This window comes from Heloderma suspectum, chromosome 2 (assembly GCF_057233095.1).
Source record: "Heloderma suspectum isolate Gila_16-S chromosome 2, 16-S_ref, whole genome shotgun sequence".
Lineage (NCBI taxonomy): Eukaryota > Metazoa > Chordata > Lepidosauria > Squamata > Helodermatidae > Heloderma > Heloderma suspectum.
In genome coordinates, this window is record NC_139459.1 from 62788801 (window position 1) to 62808840 (window position 20040).

Sequence of the window (20040 nt, forward strand, 5' to 3'; positions counted from 1 at the left end):
TACTTCTCTGTTAGTTTTGTGTGAAGGAATTATCCAGCTTGCTCTTGATTCATAGAAAATGGAATTTAGCTCTATCTTTTTGTTTTGTATAGGATATTTTTGAAAGTGACTGGTACACATCTCGGAACCTTATTGGAGAAGCAGATATCATTGTGATTAAATACTCTGTAAATGACAAGTCTTCATTTCAAGAAGTAAAGGACATTTATGCACCACTGATAAAAAAAACATTAAACCACTGTTCAATTCCAGTCATAATTTCTGCTGTTGGTGCAAGACAAAACGGTATGTGTTGGGGATCATGTTATAAATAGCTGAAATATAAATATGAGGTTACGTGTTGGATAAATCATGGAGGAAAAAATTCTATTAGTCCAATTACAATAAAATTTGGTACTTCTACAGAGTTGATTAAAAGTATCACTTAATGTTCAATAGAAAACATTTGTAGTGTTGGTTAGATTCATTACAGTTAAAAGACCTGCTCTAGATCATGATTAGCAGTCTGCGCACTTGCACATTAATTGGGGCTAAGTCAGGAAATGAGGGTTTGCCAATTTAATTGGTTTCAGAATTGCAGCTCTGGTTGGATCCAATATTGTTATGCCAATGGAATAAATACTGCTGGTGGAACGGGATTTCCCCGTCCTCTCTTCCCCCTTGTAGACCCCTTGTTGTTGTTGTTCAGTCGTGTCCGACTCTTCGTGACCCCATGGACCATAGCACGCCAGGCCTTCCTGTCCTGCGCTCTCTCCCGGAGCGTGCTCAAGTTCATATTCATTGCATCGGTGATGCTGTCTAGCCATCTCATCCTCTGCCGTCCCCTTCTCCTTTTGCCTTCAGTCTTTCCCAGCATCAGGGTCTTTTCCAGAGAGTTTTCTCTTCACATTAGGTGGCCAAAATATTGGAGCTTCAGCTTCAGTATCTGTCCTTCCAATGATCACTCAGGGTTGATTTCCTTTAGGATGGACTGATTTGACCTCCTTGCAGTCCAGGGGACTCGTAAGAGTCTTCTCCAGCACCACAGTTCGAAAGCATCAATTCTTCGGCGCTCAGCCTTCCTTATAGTCCAGCTCTCACAGCCATACATTACTACTGGGAAAACCATAGCTTTGATTAGACGGACCTTTGTCGGAAAGGTGATATCTCGGCTTCTTACTATGCTGTCTAGGTTTGCCATAGCTTTCCTCCCAAGGAGCAAGCGTCTTTTAATTTCATGGCTACAGTCACCGTCTGCGGTGATCTTGGAGCCCAAGAAAGTAAAATCTGTCACTGCTTCCATTTCTTCCCCTTCTATATGCCAGGAAGTGATAGGGCCAGATGCCATGATCTTAGTTTTTTTAATGTTGAGTTTCAAACCAGTTTTTGCATTCTCCTCTTTCACCCTCAACAAGAGGCTCTTTAGATCCTCTTCGCTTTCTGCCATTAGGGTGGTATCGTCTGCATATCGGAGGTTGTTGATAATTCTCCCAGCAATCTTAATTCCGACCTCTGATTCATCCAACCTGGCGTTTCTCATGATGTACTCTGCATATAAGTTAAGTAAGCAGGGTGACAATATGCAGCCTTGTCGTACTCCTTTCCCAATTTTGAACCACTCGGTTGTTCCATGTCTGGTTCTTACTGTTGCTTCTTGACCCTCGTACAGGTTTCTCAGGAGACAGCTAAGGTGGTCTGGTACACCCATCTCTTTCAGAATTTGCCACAGTTTGTTGTGATCCACACAATCAAAGGCTTTAGCGTAGTCAATGAAGCAGAAATAGACGTTTTTCTGGAATTCTCTTGCTTTCTCCATGATCCAGCAAATGTTGGCGATTTGATCTCTAGTTCCTCTGCCTCTTCGAAACCCAGCTTGTACTTCCGGTAGTTCTTGGTTCGCATACTACTGAAGCCTAGCTTGTAGGATTTTGAGCATCACCTTGCTGGCATGTGAATTGAGCGCAATTGTGCAGTAGTTTGAACACTCTTTGGCGTTGCCCTTCTTTGGAATTGGAATGTAAACTGACCTTTTCCAGTCTTGCGGCCATTGTTGAGTGTTCCAAATTTGTTGGCATATTGAATGCAACACTTTAACAGCATCATCTTTTAGGATTTTAAATAGCTCAGTTGGAATACTGTCATCTCCGCTAGCTTTGTTGTTAGTAATGCTTCCTAAGGCCCACTTGACTTCACTCTCGAGGATGTCCGGCTCAAGTTCAGTGACCGCACTATCATGGTTATCAGGGACATTCAGATCTTTCCTGTATAGTTCTTCTGTGTATTCTTTCCACCTCTTCTTAATCTCATCTGCATCTGTTAGGTCCCTGCCTTCTTTGACCTTTATCATGCCCGTCTTTGCACAAAACGTTCCCTTGAGATCTCCGATTTTCTTGAAGAGATCTCTAGTCTTTCCCATTCTATTTTCCTCGATTTCTTTGCATTGTTCATTTAAGAAGGCCTTCTTGTCTCTCCTTGCTAATCTCTGGAACTCTGCATTCAGTTGGATATATCTTCCCCTTTCTCCCTTGCTTTTCGCTTCCCTTCTTTCCTCAGCTACTTGTAAAGCCTCATCAGACAGCCACTTGGCTTTCTTGCATTTCTTTTTCTTTGGGATGGATTGAGTTGCTGCTTCCTGAACAATGTTACGGACCTCCGTCCATAGTTCCTCAGGCACTCTGTCTATCAGGTCTAATGTAGACCCCTACACACTTTCTAAATCTGCTCCAGAAGGTCCCCCAACCCTCCAGAGCAGATTTGGAGGTCACGCAGGAGGGAGGAGAGGATGGAATGTCTGTGGGGATAATTTGAATTACATCTGAAACCTGCATATGCTTTTCTAGATAGGAAGATTGATACAGGGTAAAATCAAACAGTAGTAATAATTATTCCATATACAATCAGTGAAGAAAAGTAAACCTGCTTCGAGAGTAATCTCAGTACAATAAAATAACATTGCATATTATATATTCGTAATTCTTCCAGATTATAATTTGGCCAATGACAAGTGGAAAAAAAGTAGCTAAAATTGCTAATATTACTTGCCAAATTCTTTTGCCTGCTCTTTTCACAGTGCCAATTTCATGCATAACAGTAACTTCATAACATTTCATTCTCTTAGAACATGTCTTCATGTTATAGTACAACCCAAACAGCTCAAAGGCGGGCCTGAAAAGGGCAGGCCCCATCACCTTTGCACTTGGAGGTTGAAGCCATTGCCTGTGCTGATGCCCGTACGATACTTGCTAGCTATGTGGGCTGTTGGATAACAGTTCAGACTGCAGAGCCCCTCAAACGTTACCCTAGTTGTATGGGAGGGGAGCTGATTTACTCTGAGTGGATTCTGAAACAGTTGGAGCAATGTTTAAATGACCCAACCACATGGGCAAGGGATGATCAGAAGTATCTTCTCATGAAATTGTCTTCCTGGAATTTCCTGGTTGGAAACCATGTGATCAGCCCCTGTCCAGTCGGTTGGGTCATTTAAACATCCCAGTCATTCATTAAAGCATCTGAGGGCGTAATCCTATGCATGTTTAGACAGAAAAAAGTTCTACAACTCCCAGTATTCCCCAGCCAGTCATGCGTGCTAGGAGTTGTAGGATTTTTTTTTCTGTCTAAAAATGAATTGCCTGTTTGTAAAGCAGTGACTACTTTGTTGGGCCTGAATGTAGAGCCCCAGGATTTAATTTCTGTTTAGCTATGAAGCTATGAAGCCCCAGGCAAATCAATGTCTCTAACCTATTCCACTGTACAGGCTTGTTGTTTGGTGAAAAATTCTGCTCTGAGTGATGAAACAATGAATGTGATCTCTTGAAAATTTGTGTGGATATGTCCTTACATGGTAAAACAATGATTTTTCGCTTTGATTTCTATAACTCTCTGATGTGTGTGAAGGTTTCTTGTCATCATCACTTTCCTTAACTTGTACATTAACAAAGGCCAGTGTCATAACTTCAGCTGTGCCATTGTTTCCCAAGTTTCTGGTAGTACTCTTGCTCCTGAAAAGGTTTACTTTTAGAGCAGGGGTGGGCAACTTGTAAGCCAAAACATCTGGAGGGCCACAACTCCCATCAGCCCTAGCCAGCATAGCCAAAGGTGAGGGATCATGGGAATTGTAGGCCAAAACATTTGGAAGGCTACGTTTCCCATCCTTGTTTTAGAGTGTGTATAAGACTAAGAACTACTCACAGTAGCCCATGCCTTGTGTTGTGTTAGTCAAAGTTCTGGTAATGCTTCCTGTTTGGGCAGGTAATTCTGCTGTGTCACTGTATTGAGAGCAGTTATATCTACAGCAGAATATCCCCACCCACAATGAAGTTTAAATGCTAAGAAGCAACAGCAGAGCACTGTTCTGTGCAAATACACTGTAGGCAGCCTTTTCTGTGGGTGGGCACTTTAGGTTCACAGGAAAATCTATTTTTAAAAAAATAATGTATTTCTTGTTGCATGCTAGCTGTTCTCTTGTAGCTTGCCAGTGTGCCTGCCCGTGGCATATTGTTGGAGAATTCATGAGCTATGCACAATTCTTGTTAGTGTTGTTTAATGAGTTCAGACAAGATTTGTGTAAAATGTGGTATAATGTTGGAAGGAAAAGAGCTTTTACCCATAACATAAGCTAATATGTTTATTGGAGAGTAGTAGCAGCAGCAGAGCAATCTGTGTTATTTCTCAACTGGAATAATTTGCCAAAAAGTTCCTTTGTTCTCCAGTCATTAATACATTGCCATGCTTTTGTCCATTATACATTACAGCTACATTAAAAGCCATTATGTAAATACAGCTGCTGTAATGCAGTCCCTTTTTACATGAATTCTTAAACTTTGCTGTATTGTGGGCTTTTTGACTTTGCAGACTGTTACAATGTGGGAGATAATTTGAATTATTTCAGATTAACACTCAGTTCCTTGTGCACTCTGATGCAGCTGTGCTGAATGGCAGCATGAAGGAAAAGGGGAGAACTTGCCAGATTCAAGTTGCATATAAAAAGAGAACCTGTTCAAGAGTAAAAATATTTTTTTTCCTCAGTGATTTGGTCATGATAAGCAGTCTACTCCATCTTAATACATGTCATCAGCTCTAACTATAATTTCTACCACTTTAAGATTATAATAATACAAGTTAACTAGTCTGTTATTCATCATACCTATTTTAAGGGTTGTGATTATCTGCAGTAGTCTAATAACTGATTTAGACTGGAATTTATTTACCTCAAGTGCTTGGGGCATTAATACTGAAAGTTTAAAATGGTCAGGTTGCATATTAACCAATCTATATGATATAAACCTTGAAAATTATCTATAGATAGTAAACCTAGTGCTTGGTGAAGAATGGCTCGATGCCATGTAGATAGATCTACATAAATATTCATGTTTGTCATTGTTTTGCAATGCTTCTACAAGGCAATAAGTTATTTGGAATGGCTGATAATATAAATGGCCAAGGTAAATTGTTTCAGTATGACTCTACTACTGTTTTTATAGTAAGGCTTATCAGTAGGTAGCAGCCATCTTTTTGCCTGAAAGATTATCTTATGTGAAATTTGATACATCCTAAGGTTTGTTAGAGATTATAGTCAGCAGGCAAGGAGAGCCTGTCTTTTTGCTTATCAAATTCTGTGAAGAGCTATACATTGACGGCATAATATATGAATAACAATAGCACTATTATTCATAATAATTTATTATTTTTATTCATAACAGTACTAATTTTTTTCTATTTATTTATTTATTTATTGCATTTATACCCCGCCTTTTTTCCTCTTGCAAGGAACCTTGCAAGAGGAAAACATAAGAACATATATACATATATATGTATATATATAAACATATATAAACATATAAGAACATCCCTCTTACAGTTAATGATGAAAAGAATATATAATTTTGTCTGCAGAACCTTGTTTACTCTGTCTGGAGGGTCCTATTGACATTGCCTAGCAAGGCATGGTGAATACTCCTGTAATGTCATGCTGACCATAATTTAGAGGAAATTGTGGTCTGAAAATGTCCTTTCAAAGTGATACAAATTTTTCTCATGATTTGCTTTTTGATTCGTAATGGCCTTCGCTATAATTGACATTTGTACTTTAAAAATACACCTTTGACAAATTGAAAAGTGAAGAGAAAATAAGACATTTCTTTTCAGTTTAGGGAGAAATACTGTGGTGTACCCAATGACCTAATTACAGTTAAATGAATTAATTATAACTATATTGTTATAGAAACAGAACAAGTCTGTTAATATGGGAGTGCTTTTCTGCTTACGCAGGACATTTCTGGATCCAAGCCTAAGTTAATAAAAGATTAATAAAAACCAGAATGTCCGTAACTACTAAGATATTTTCTCCTGAATCATAGAATCTATGAATATTATAAGGAGAAAATATGTTGGTAGTTAGATACTGTGTTTTATATTAATCCTTTATTAACTTAGGGTACAACCCTATGCATATTTAGACAGAAAAAAGTCCTACAACTCCCAGCATGCCCCAGCCAGCATGGCTGGCTGGAGCATGCTGGGAGTTGTAAGACTTATTTCTGTCTAAATATGCATAGGATTGCACCCTTAGGCTTGGATCCAGAGATGTCCTGCATAAGCATTTGTACTTGCACAAGGCAACCCTCCTGAATTCCTCCCAATTTTCCTATCCTGCTGCGGCCGCCTGTGCCCCATCCCATGACATTTCAGAAGGTCCAGTGACCCTCAGGAACAGCTTTGGGAAGGTGCAAGGGGCTGTGGAGGGAGGAGCCGGGAAAGCCTTGTTGTGTGAGCAGATTCTGCTTAATCTTCTCTGAATCAATCCCTTACAGGTTTTGTTTTGTTTTTGCTTTATCTGTTACAACCTATATATTATTAAAATAATACATGTGATAGCTTCTCTGTAATTGTTTACTTAATAAGTTATATTACCAAATTCTAAAATGTTTTGAGAAAACTACTAATGAAGGGCGGACTATTAGTCAAAACGTGGAACAATCTGAGTAGGATGCCAAGTGAGTTTTCTCTCACTGTGAGAAAACTCAGTGAGTTTTCTCTCACTGAAAACTGTTTTCCCATAGTGCCAAAACAGTAATCTTAGTAAGCCATAATTGCATATCAGGAGGAATCTTTGCCTTTCCAGTATAAGTAGTTTGCTACCAGGAAACCTTGATGCAGCTATTGTTCATCAGATAAATCCCAAATAACATGATAGATTCCAAAAATTACTTACAGGAAAGAAAAGTAACATATAATATTTAATACCAAATTAAAATGACAGTATAATTCTTGTCTGAGTGACTCTGCAATAAGGCAACTGCAGAACACTTGTGTTCTTTATGGTCTTAGGTTGCAGTCATTACACACTTATTTGGTAGTAAGTCATTGGGGCTTATTTCTGAGTAGACATGTATAAGATTGTACTGTAAATGGTTTAAAATCTTACCTTTTGTTGTTTAATGCATTATTCATTATTTAGGAAAATGCAAAAGACACTGAAGAAGAGCCAGTATAATTAAATTGCTTTGTATGAATAATTTGTCTTCTCAGAAGTTCCCTGCACTTGTCCTTTGTGTATCTCAGACAGAGGAAGCTGTGTTACAGCTTCTGAAGGGATTCAGCTTGCTAAAGAACTAGGAGCTACTTACCTGGAATTGCACAGTCTCAATGATTTCTACATAGGAAAATATTTTGGAGGAGTGGTAAGTATGAAATTATATCAGAATGGTCAAATGTTAAGATTTAAAATTCAGACTTGGATTTGGGAAGCTGCAATGAACATGGATGATCCAGGATTAGGATCTGACCTGAAACTCACTGGATGACCGGTGAAAATTATATTCTCTCAGTTTAAGCTGTCACACAGTGCCTTTGTAAAGATGAATTCTGTAAGGGGAATAAATAGGGTAACTGACACATTTACTCAGTGTGCTACAGAAAATTATACAAGGAGGTGGTAATGTTTCCACTAACAGAAGGCTTCCACTACCTCTCCTCCTAGCTGTTTTCTCACTCCTCCTTCATTGTTTTGAAGCCCACTATTCTGGAAGGAAAAAGCATATTTGAGAAACATTCAACCATTGGTACTTATCAGGGATAAGGCTAAAATGAACTGAAATAGAACAGGAGTATTTCTATGGATGTACCCTCATCATTGTAATGGACTTAATTAAAAAGTTTGGTAAAAGTGGTAAATAAATAATGTTCTGGAATAAGAATGTAATATTCTTAAATAAGGATGTAATAACTTTGAGAGCCAAGTCCACACCAAATGTCACTTCACCTTAAATGGTCTGCTGGCAAAGTATCTAATTTATTTCAGTTCATTAATTCCACTAACCATTGGCTATAGCAATATCAAATATTGTAAATACACTTCCTACCTTGTAAATTGATTTGAATGGGTATGGATTACACCCAGTCATGGAGAAAATAATATTCTCAAATGAATTACCGTCTTAGTAGATTCCAAATTATTTCTCAGAAATTGTATTATGTGTCATTAATGGATTTGCCAATGTTAATTGTGCACTGGAAGTGAGCCTGTTTAAAGATTGCTGCAGTAAATCTGTTTGCAGCCAGTAAGCACTTTAGTTTGTCTGTTGAATCAGCTACTTTAAAAATGCACTTACATAGGCATAATGTTTTGCACATGGAAAACAGGACCAGGAATAAGCAATATTAGACATATTACATAGGTTATTATTGTTTCATATTAACATCTGTATGAGCTTCCTTACTAAATTTGTTCCTTAGGCACTTTGTACATGGTGTTCCTTACTTATACTGATTTCTGCCATATTTTACAATATAAATGATAAGGATGCATCTCTTAAAAATGTGTAGGTATAGTTGGTGCCACTGGCATGTGCATGTGGGCTGCAGGGCCTGATTCCATACAGAGAAGAACTCTGCACCCTGTCCCATCCATGTGCAAGTATGGGGCTGTATGTACTGTCAATATCCTTGCCAGAAAAGCCATTCTGTCATGACCGCTTTTCATTGTCGCGATGCCCAGAAGGAATGGATTGAGTTGTTTGCCCTTAAACTCTTCCCTCTGGTGTTGCTATATTTGCTTTTGCTTTTTTCATTGTGAGTGCTTATTCATCCTGCTTTTATTTTTATGAACTTTTCCCGAGTAATGATAAAAAGAGGGAGACTTAATATGTAATATTTGAAATATGTATTGTTGTCCTCTCTTTTTAAAAATTGATAGTAACATATTGTATCAAAATATCATAGCAACATAACAGTATATTATATATTTTAATTATTGCTATCAAGAAGGAAATTATTTTTACCTAAACTATGACTGTTTATTACATTATAGGAAAAAAATTTGCATGGCAAATAAAATGAAATCATATGTTGAAAATTTATTAATTTAGGGCACAATTCAAAAGTAGGATAGTTAAGCAAACTTAACTTAAATTCTATCCACTGAAATCAGTGGAACTTTGAAGTTCTTAACTTTGATTGGATTGTGCCTTATATCGTCAAGGTTTCTTTGTGAGTAAAAACATATGAATTATATATATATGGCTAAGCAAGCTATATAGATTAGCTGTCCCAGAGTAAATGAAATAAAACAGAATTTTAGCTGCAGAGTATGCAGCAAAAACATGCTCCTATGCTTATTCTGTGCTGGTAGAGTTTCCATAATAATAACAGCACATGAAAAGCAAATGTACAACAATTAAACTTAAACAGAAGCCAAAATAATACCACTTTTATTCTTTATGTATTTATAGATATATATATCCTGCCTTTTAAAAAGCTTTTTTACAAGGTGACTAATGACAAAACCAATAAAAATTAAATAAAACAATAATAAAATATGAACAATAATACAGCACAGCTAAAAAGTTTGTAAAAGCAAGATAGCATACATAGGTAAAACTAATCACAAAAGGCCTTTCTGAATAAAAACATTTTCAAAGAGTATTTAAAATTAGAGCGTTTGGTTTGCTAGACTTCCTCAGAAAGGGAAGGCCCCATTGTAGAAAAGGCCCTGTTTCTGGTACTCATCGAACAAGTCTGATTTAAAGGGGGAGACCAAAGTGAAAGGCCTGAGATGATATTAAATGCTGAGTATGTTCATATGGGTGAAAGCGGTCCTTTAAATAACTGGGGGTGCTTCTGGATACAGGGCTTCTAGCACTAACAGTCAGAGGCATTGTGCAGCTATTCGCTGTTCCATCTTTCCTTCCTAAGGGTGCAATCCTATGCATGTTTAGGCAGAAAAAAGTCCTACAACTGAGAGTATAGGACATTTTTCTGTCTAAATATGCACAGGATTGCACCCTTAATGGATTTGTTTCTGGTAATAAGTGGTGGGAAAATGTGGGAGGCCTACGAATTGAAGACATTGTCATCTGGACTCTCAGTAAAATTCAGTGAATGAAGCAGGGTAATTGCACAATAAAAGCCTCATCTGGAAGCAACTTGATCCCAGATTATTTGGGACTTTAAAGATCAAAAACAGCACCGGAGGGAGCAATGCTATCGGGATAGGTGGTCGCCTCTGAACTCCTCTCCTCTGAGATCTAGCCGCTTGGGGCCGCTTGGAGCCTGGGGACAATTTGCGCCGCTTACAAGGTGGCAGGTGAGGGGGCAGGGAGGCAGTTCTCCAGGAACCAACCTTGGAGTGCAGGCTCTGAGGTCGGTTCCCGGAAACCGACCAATCCTATGGCCGTCTAGCTGCTGTCTAGCAGTCATAGGATTGTGCCCTTAAATTGTGCCCAGAAACAAAGTGGACAGTAGTGTAACTAGTGTAGGATGGGTAGGATGGGTGTTAATGATCTCCAACCACCTTGTTCCTACCAATATCTTGCAGCTGCATTTTGAATCAGTTGAAGTTTTGAAGGGCAGTCCCACGTAAGTAGGATTGCAGTAATCCATTTTGGATGTAACCAATGCGTGAGTAACTGAAACCGGTCTGCTTTTTCTAGATAGGCCATAACCCAAAGATAAGCCTGTAACACTGTGATCCTATGGCCAATTTTGTGGGAGTAAGGGCCTTGTACTCAGTTGGACTTCTGAATAAACATGCAAAGGATTGCGGCTATAGTCTTATGTGCATTTATTGAGGAGTAAGCCCCACTGATTCTTTAAATCAGTTCTCCCATATCGACAACCCATGGGTTGTTTAAACCATGGGTTGTCCAGCTGTCTTGCGAGTGAGCAAGTGTGCTGCCTCACACACACTCTTTGCTTACGCTTTGCATCTGCTTTGCATCTGCTTTGCTCCTGCACACTCTCCACTTCCACTTGACATCTGCTTTGCTAAACATCCCAGGAACCTGGGTTGTTAGTCTTAATGTCCAAACCCAACAGTTTTGATAATTGAGGGTTAAACAACCCAGAGTTTGAACCCTTGGTTTGTTGTTGGATTGTTTAGCAAAGTGGATGCAAACCGGTGAGCGGGCAGGAAGCAGTGTTCTCACTACCATGCAGCCTGCCAACTCATGGCAGGCTGCAGTAGTAACCAGTAGTAACCAGTAGTATGTAGTAACCAGGTCTTAGTGAAAGTTACTTCTGAGTAATCATGCATGGGATTGGGCTGCACATCCCATAAATTTCAGTGTGAAAATTAAGCATCTCTCTACTTGACAGTCTCTCAAAAGGAGCATAAGAGCCATGCTTGGATCAGACCAAGGGTCCATCTAGACGAACATTCTGTTCACACAGTGGCCAACCAGCTGCCCATGGGAAACCCACAACCAGGACATGAGTGCAACAGCACCTTCCCACCCATTGTCCCCAGCAACTGGTGTACATAAGCATACTACCTCTGATACTGAAGGTAGCATATAGTCATCAGGACTAGCAGCCATTGGTACCCGTATCCTCCATGAATTTGTCCAGTTCCCTTTTAAAGCCTTCCAAATTGGTGGCCATCACTACATCTTGTGGAAGTGAATCTCCCACCAGTCAGCTTCATGGGATGCCCCTAGGTTCTAGAATTATGAGAGAGGGAGAAAAATATCTCCCTTTCCAGTTTCTCCACACCATGCATAATTTCATACATTTCTATCATGTCTTCCTTTACTCTCCTTTTTGCTAAGCTAAACAATCTCAGCTGCTGTAACCTTTCCTTATAGTGGAGTTCCTTCAGCACATTGATCACTTTAGTTGCCCTTTTCAGCACTTTTTCCACTCAACAGTATCCCTTCTTAGGCTTGGTGACTAGAACTCTGCATAGTATTCCAAGTATGGTTGCACCATAGATTAGTATAAGGGGAGTATGATGCTGGCAGTTTTATTTTCAGTTCCTTTTCTAATTATACCTAACATGGAATTTGCATTTTTCACAGCCACCGCACATTGGGTTGACACTTTCATCAAGCTGTCAACCAGAACCTCAAGATCTCTTTCTTGGTCAGTCACTGCTAGCTCAATCCCATCAGTTTATACTTGAATTTGGGATGTTTTGCCCCAATGTGCATCACTTTACATTTGCTAACGTTGAACTGCATTTGCCTTTTTGATGCCCATTCTCCCAGTTTGGAGATATTGTTTTGGAGCTCTTTGCAATCCCGTTTTGTTTTAACCACCCTAAATAATTTGGTGTCATCAGCAAAGTTGGCCACTACACCGCTCAGTCGTAATTCCAGAACATTTACAAACAGGTTGAAAAGCATTGGTCCTAATACAGAACCCTGTGGGACTCCACTATTTACTTTCCTCCATTGGGAGAATTTACCATTTATTCCTACTCTCTGCTTTCTGTTCTTTAACTAGTTACTGATCCATAAGAGGTCTTCTCTTCTTATTCCATGACTTAAGTTTGCTTAGGAGTTTTTGGTGAGGGACTTTGTCAAAAGCCTTTTGGAAGTCCAGGTAAACAGTGACCACTGGATCACCCTGTCCATATGTTTAATGACACTCTCAAAGAACTCTAAAAGGTTAGTGAGACAGGACTTACCTTTGCGGAAGTCATGTTGATTCTTTTTCAGCAGGGCTTGTCCTTCTATATTGTTACTAATTTTATCTTTAATAATGCTTTCAACCAATTTACCTGGAACAGACATTAAGCTAACTGGCCTGTAATTTCTTATTTTAAAAATTGTTTTTACATTTTGGTACATTTGGTACAGAGACTAATCTTAAGGACATGTTGTATATTTTGGTTAGAAGGTCAGCAATTTCATATCTGAGTTCTTTAAGAACTTTAGGATGGATACCATCTGAGCCCAGTGATCTATTTGCTTTCAATTTGTCAATAAGATTGAGAACTTCATCTTTTGTCACCACTATTTGCCTCAGTTCCTCAAACTCCCCTCCTGAAAATATCAGTTCAGGCTCAGGTATCTGTCCTATATCTTCTGCAATGAAGATAGATGAGAAGAATTAATTCAGCTTCTCCACAAACTCTTTATCCTCCTTTAGTACACCTTTAACTCCATTATCATCCAACTGTCTAACTGCCTCCTTAGCTGGTTTCTGGCTTCTGATATATTTAAAGAATTCTTTATTGTTGGCCTTGATGTTGTTAGCGATACGCTCTTCAAAATGTTTTTTTACATTTCTTATAGTCTGCTTGCATTGCCTTTGTGCAAGCTTGTGCTCCCTTTTATTTTCCTTATTTGGGCAAGACTTCCATTTTCTGAAGGAAGCTTTCTTTTCTCTAATAGCTTCCTTGACATTGCTCGTTAACCATGCTGGTGACCTCTTGGACTTGGTGCTGCCTTTCCTAACCTGTAGTATACATTTTAGCTGAGCTTATATTATTGTGGTTTTGAGTAACCTCCAAGCATTTTGAAGGGATTTAACCCTCCTGACTCCCCCTTTCAACTTCTTTTTTTACCAGTTCCCGCTTCTTAGAGAAGTTTCCTCTTTTGAAGTCAAATGTGACTGTGTTGGACTTCCTTGGAAATTTCCCACTTAAATATAAAATCTGATAGCACTGTGGTCACTGTTTCCAATTGGTTCTACAACATTCACATCTCATATTAGGTCCTGGGTGAGACCACTTAGAATTAAATCCAGGGTTGTCTCCCCTCTGGTTGGTTCCATGACCAACTGTTCTAGGGCACAGTCGTTTAGGGCATCGAGAAATTTAACTTCTTTGTTGTGACTGGAACATACATTTATCCAGTCAACGTGGGGGTAATTGAAGTTACCCATTATTACAGCACTTCTTCGTTTGGAGGCCTCCCTATTTCATTTTCTCTCTCAAGATCACCCTGAGCATTCAGGTCTGTGGGACAACAGCATGCTCCTAGTACTAAATTAATTTTGGAGCTTGATATTTTCATCCAAAGCAATTCTGTAGAGGAGTCTGCCCCTTTTAGATTTTCTAGTCTGATTGACAATATGGCCTCTTGACGTACAGAGCAACTCCTCCTTCAGAATGCCCTTCCCTGGCCTTCCTATAGAGTTTATATCCAGAGATGACCATATCATGGTGGTTCTCTCCATTCCACCAGGTTTCCATAAGGCCACCAGGTTGAAAGCAATAGGATTTCAATGTATTTAATTATGTCTAAATCATAATCATTACATCGGGGAAAACATGCTACCTTACAAGCAGAATGCAGTTTTGAAATTAATCTTCAGGCTATTTACAAAAATAATAAGCTGACACTTTAAAAAACAAAGCTAATGACATTATTAACATAATCATTTCAACACACTTGATAGGGTACTGTTCTCAGTTTATGTCTGATATAGATTTACTTATTTTTAATCTAATCTCAGTTCACTAAGAAATATAATGCAGCTAGCCCACTGAAATGTTTCAGAAATTCTTCTTCCTTTGTTATGCTTTCCCCCTGCTGTAAGGAAAATCCTTTTGACAACTGCTATTGAATATAAACAGCAGCTGTTTCTTTATGCCTTGATGCTCTAGTCCTAAACAATATTCATGATGTCCTAGTTGCTTGTGTGAGGGAAGTGGGACACGTCGAGCCTGCTGCTTTGCTGCTTTGCTGCTTGTCGGTAGCACATCTGTTCCAACAGTTTACTTAGGAGAGGCAGAAATACGCTTTTATTGTCTATTGAAGCCTGTTCATATCATGTTGGCAGCAGCATAGCCATCTTTACATGTTAAAAACCTTTCTGATTCTAGGAATTCAGTTTGCCTGCTAAAGCAGATTAGATGATAAGGCTGTCCAACATAGTTTCTCAGTGACCTCTACCTGTAGTAAAGCAGCACTTCTCCTGCCCTGCATTTTCAGCTAGACAGCCAATTGTGGCTGTCTAGCTGCAGGTGGGCGGAGTGGGGTAGGAGGCTGCTGCACAACACATTGGATGTGTCATACAGGCATTTCCGCCTGCCCCTCTCCAGAACGCTTCCCAGATACGCCCCTTTTTGGCTGCTCCATGCTCTTGCAAGCACAGAGGATGGGGCTGTTCCGCGCTGCCTTGGAGGCAGCATGGAAGTGGAGGGAGGTCGGTTCTCTGGGAACCGACCTTGGACCGTGGGCTCTGAGGTCAGTTCCTGGATAACAAGATATCCTACGGCCATCTAGCCGCTGTCTAGTGGCCATAGGATTGCTCCCTTATATGACTAAGTTTATGTTCTCTTCTATTTTCCCTTCAAAATCTTGTTCCTGAGTGTGCCATAGGATTAATTCATTAATACCTTGGTTTTAATCCCACTTTTGAATCTTGATTATCACTTAGCTCTAGATTACACAGATTTTATTTTTTATTAGATGTAAGTGATGGAGCTGGAGAGATGTGGTATAAGACCAGGAAAGTGCTATAGACCCTGTACACATTGCCATTTCTCCTGGCTGCTGCTGAGGGAGGGGAGATGCAGCACGGTCCATTCCATCAGCTTAGATAGGATTGTTGTCTGTCCACTCCTCTCCCAGAACTGTCTTCTGTTAGCAGCCATTCCACCTGGATGCATCAGAAGGTAAGGAAAGGCAGGACAGCATGGGCCACTTCATTGGCTCATCTGGGGCCAACTGCCATTTGGCTCCTCCTGTCCCAGAACTACATTCCTCAGTGGCCATTCCACCTGGTCATTAAACATTTATGTTCCTTTATGAAGAAATGGTGCCTGAATTACCTGTTCTCCTGTTCCCTCCTCATTCATCCCTTTTTACTTCTGTATTGTGTCTTATTAGATTGTAAGCCTGTGGGCAGGGATTGTATTGTTTTAAAATCTTTTACGGTGCCTAGAAAATCTTAGGTCTAGTTATAATAATGATGGCGATAGATGGGGCCTATTTATCTCTTTATTTCTTTAATTTAAGCACTTTTTAACCCTAGAAGAAGCACTTATTCAGCCAAAATGGCTCTCAGAGCAGCATACAGATAATAAAAAAAGGACAATCCCTGCCCTCGGGTTTACAATCTAAAAGACACAATACAAAAAGAAAAGGGATAGAGAGGGAAGAGGAAAACAAGCAAATTCAGCCACCAAGTCACAAATGCCTTATAATGACCAGCTGGGATGGAAATGGACTTCTGACAGTTCAAAAACAGGCCTTGGAAGGCCTTTGAGAAATAGTCTGGTGAGCCAGCCTTCATGGAAGCTGGCTATAACGCAGCTGGAAGTTGTTGGCCTTACAGGGTGGGGTCTTGGCCTTCTGGGGCCTTGGTGGAATCAGTTAAGAGTCTTGTCACTCCTGCAATTGTAGGTAAAGCTCAGGGAGGCCCAGATGACCCCGCCCCAGAGCAAATGGTCCTGTTGCTCTCTCACACAGGGCAGTTGGTTCTGAAAGTGTCTTGGAGTGGAGAGGAGGGGCCCAGCCTGGTTGGTGAGAGCAGCGGGAGTAGAGTTGGCAGTTTCATTCCCTCCATGTGCCTTCAGGCTGTGGTGTCCAATGCTCTGTCCCTCCTAGTCTTTAGTTAACGGTTTAAAGGTGCAATCCTATGCATGTTTAGACAGAAAAAAAGTCCTACAACTCCCAGCATCCCCTAGCCAGCCATGCTGGGGCATGTTGGGAATTGTAGGACTTTTTCCTGTCTAAACATGCATAGGATTGCGCCCTTAAATACTGTATTGTCAGCTATAACTGTTGATAACAAAAATACAGTAGTCTTAGGCTGGTTAATTTCCAGTGGGATTTAAGTAGCCCATAAACAGAATTGCAGACCTTACTTACATAATGATGGAGCTCAGTCCTCATGAATGAGTGTTCACAGTAGCAGCAGTAGTAATAGTTTTCCTAAAATCCCACATTTAAAATGGGGCTTTCTGCTTCCGTTTTAAATGTAAGTTCACAGCAGGGTCCCTTTACACATGCTTCCTTTTCCTTCTCCCCCTTATCTGAGTCTTCCTTTTTTTCCCTTTGATCTAGCTCTTCTTCTTGGGGCTTTTCCTTTTTCCAGAGGGAACTCAAGTGAAACACAAGCAGGGTAATTTGACACAAGTGGGGTACCTCATTATCTCCAATCTATTTAAAAATGGAATAAAGGTCATTTAGTGCAGGAGACACCCTGGAGGTTAACAACGTCATCTAAAGGGCCCCGCAAACTTCTGTGAGTAAGCAATCTCAATAGCAGGATAAAGGCTCTGTGTGAAGAAGCCCATAGAATGAATAGATCCGCTATTTCTTCTTAAATTGTTTATTTATGATATTTAGTAACGTACGTTTTGTTTTAGCTGGAGTATTTTATGATACAAAGCTTGAATCAGAAGTCATCTGAAAAAATGAAGAAAAGGAAAAAAAGCCATAAGTGCCATGGAGTTAAGCCACCTCAACTTGATCAGCCAGGTATAATGTAATCTGGTGTCTGAGTTGCTGTGAATTATGCTGTAGTTCCACTTGCAATAGTCATGATTATAATTTAGAATTATATTCCATAATTAGTGCAGACTTTCTAAGAATGTGTTTCATATTTATTTACATAAAGTACAAGAAAGGTTTGATATAAAATTCTTGATTTTGGGTTTTCTAACTCCGAAAATTTTGATGGAAATTGAGTGTGAAGGCCAGACTAGATGAGACATAGGAGATCTCTGTCTCTTTAAATTTATTTCAAAACTACCGTGTTGGCCGCTGAATTGCATCAGAACCATGGTGCTAGGGGAGAGATTTTTTAACTGTTTCGTGCCCCTCCCCCCCCAATTCCCCAGTGTTAGTTGGGTCTCTCAAACCTGCTGTTTGTCCTTTAAGGGCATGGAGTGGCTGGTTTAAAACACAGGCTGGGGGAGGGTTAAAAATACTTTTCCCAGTGCCATACTCCTCATGCAATCCCCCACCCCCTACAACTAATTTTTAAAGAAATTGAAAGAGATCGGAGATCTGATCTTGGATCTCCAACTTTAATTTGTGTGAACCACCCAGAGAGCTTCGGCTGTTGGGTGGTATAGATGAAATAAATAAGTCTCATCTGGTTTAGCTCTGAGTTCAAAGAGGCAAGTAGGCTCAGAGCCTTCCCTCTGAGAACTCGGGGCTCCAGCCAGCCCTCTTGCTCTTGGGCTAAGGATTTGGCCAATGTCAGTTTCCCCTAACTCGTCATCCTTTCTTCCAGCTATCATTCTTCCCAGACAGCACCATAGCTCTGCTTATTCCACACTTTAGAACTCTCGTTTTCTTCAGAGAGAGACATGAGTGTTTGCCATCATGTATATAGGAAAACATAAACTTCAGTCTCAGCGGTTCCACTTAAATTTTCTAGGCTTCATCATCTTTTTAGCCTCTGTGCTACAGAAATTTATGTGGCACAAGTTTGGTTTAAATTATAAATGGTCTTCAAAGAAGAATGAGCAGAAATAGCCAAAAGTATCACTGTTGCTTAAGTCCAGCCCTGTAATGTTGTTATTAGGAATATATGTAGGAGAATGCTTTTAGTGCAGTTGTCTGTGAGATGGGATTTTTACCTTGGTGTAAGGGGCTTCAGAAACCAAGGGAAAGTGGAAGTACAGCACAGAATTTTAGTAACTTTCCAATATCTGGATAGAAGCCCTTGCCAGCTCTTACTTTTTTTTGGTACCTAAAGGATTTCTGTTGTTGTTGTTGTTATTTAAATTTATATACCATTTTCCACAAAGGTATCAAAGTGGTGAACATAAAATACAATAGCATAAAAACAACAATAAATAAAACAATAAAAACAACACAATACAAATTAATCAGCAATAAAACTGCACACTCTACAGTGTGCTACAAACCATAGCTGGGTGGGTCACACTTCAGGGAAAGTCTGTGTAAAGACATGAGTTTTAAGAAGACATCTGATCATCAGAAGCGTGGGGGCCTATCTAATGTCAATTGGCAAAGCGTTGTAGAGAGTGGGTGCTGCAACATTAACTGTTCTACTAAAAGTACTCCTGATGCAAACCTCAGGAGCATGTAACCCCTCAGAAGTGCTTCCTCTGATGATTGCACAGATCAGGCAGGGACATATGCAGTGAGGTGGTCCCTAAGGAGTTATACTGCAGCAGGGTTGGGCAACACACAGGTCACATGCAGCCCCTATGGCTATTTTTGCTGGCAGATTTGCCACCACAGTGGCCAAAACCAAGGCAATTTTGCAAGGAAACAAGGGAAGTAGCTCAAGCGGAATCACATTACTGGAAACCTCCCAGGAATGCAATTCTGCTTGCAAACAAGGTGCGCGTGCTCCACATGCCTTGTTTCCCTGCAAAATCATTATGTTTTTAGCTGCTGCTGCAGCAGCAATTTCAACAGAGGTGAGGGGTGACCACTGGTGGGTCCAGGGGTGTGGGGTAATGCAATCTCCAATGCGGAGAAATTGCCAACTCCTGCAGTACAGCCTGGGCATTACCTCATCACTGTCTTTCACAGGGAAGCTTTGGCCTGCGGAGCTAGTACAGCCTGCAGGAGGTCCCCATCCATCCTGTCAGTTTCTCCCCCAGATCCCACCCCTTCTCCCTGCCAGACCAAAATCTCCTGCCCCCAGCTCTGTGAGCCCCTCCACATTAAAGGGGAGTGGTGAGTGAGGGTGAGGGTGAGAGAGAGAGAGAGAGAGAGGTGTGTGAGTGAGTGTGTGAGTGTGTGTGTGTGTGTGTGTGTGTGTGTGTGTGTGTGAACAGGGTCTGGACAATCACATCGGGGGCCACATGCCAGCAGTGGGCTGGAGCCGCCTACTGCTGGCACGTGGACCCTGACATGATTGCCTGGAGCCAGGTTGGCCCTCTGGCCAAAAAAGGTTCTC

At 40.4% G+C, this 20040-nt stretch overlaps 1 protein-coding gene across 1 annotated transcript in view; it reads left to right on the forward strand.

The window, feature by feature from the left end:
* The window catches only part of RHOBTB3 (Rho related BTB domain containing 3), a 54057-nt gene that overhangs the window by 15671 nt on the left and 18346 nt on the right, over positions 1 to 20040 (forward strand). Inside the window, exons 5-7 of the mRNA XM_084833694.1 lie at positions 93 to 285; positions 7507 to 7658; positions 17522 to 17633. Of these exons, the coding sequence (XP_084689820.1) occupies positions 93 to 285; positions 7507 to 7658; positions 17522 to 17633 (457 nt within the window). The remainder of the gene's footprint in view (positions 1 to 92; positions 286 to 7506; positions 7659 to 17521; positions 17634 to 20040) is intronic.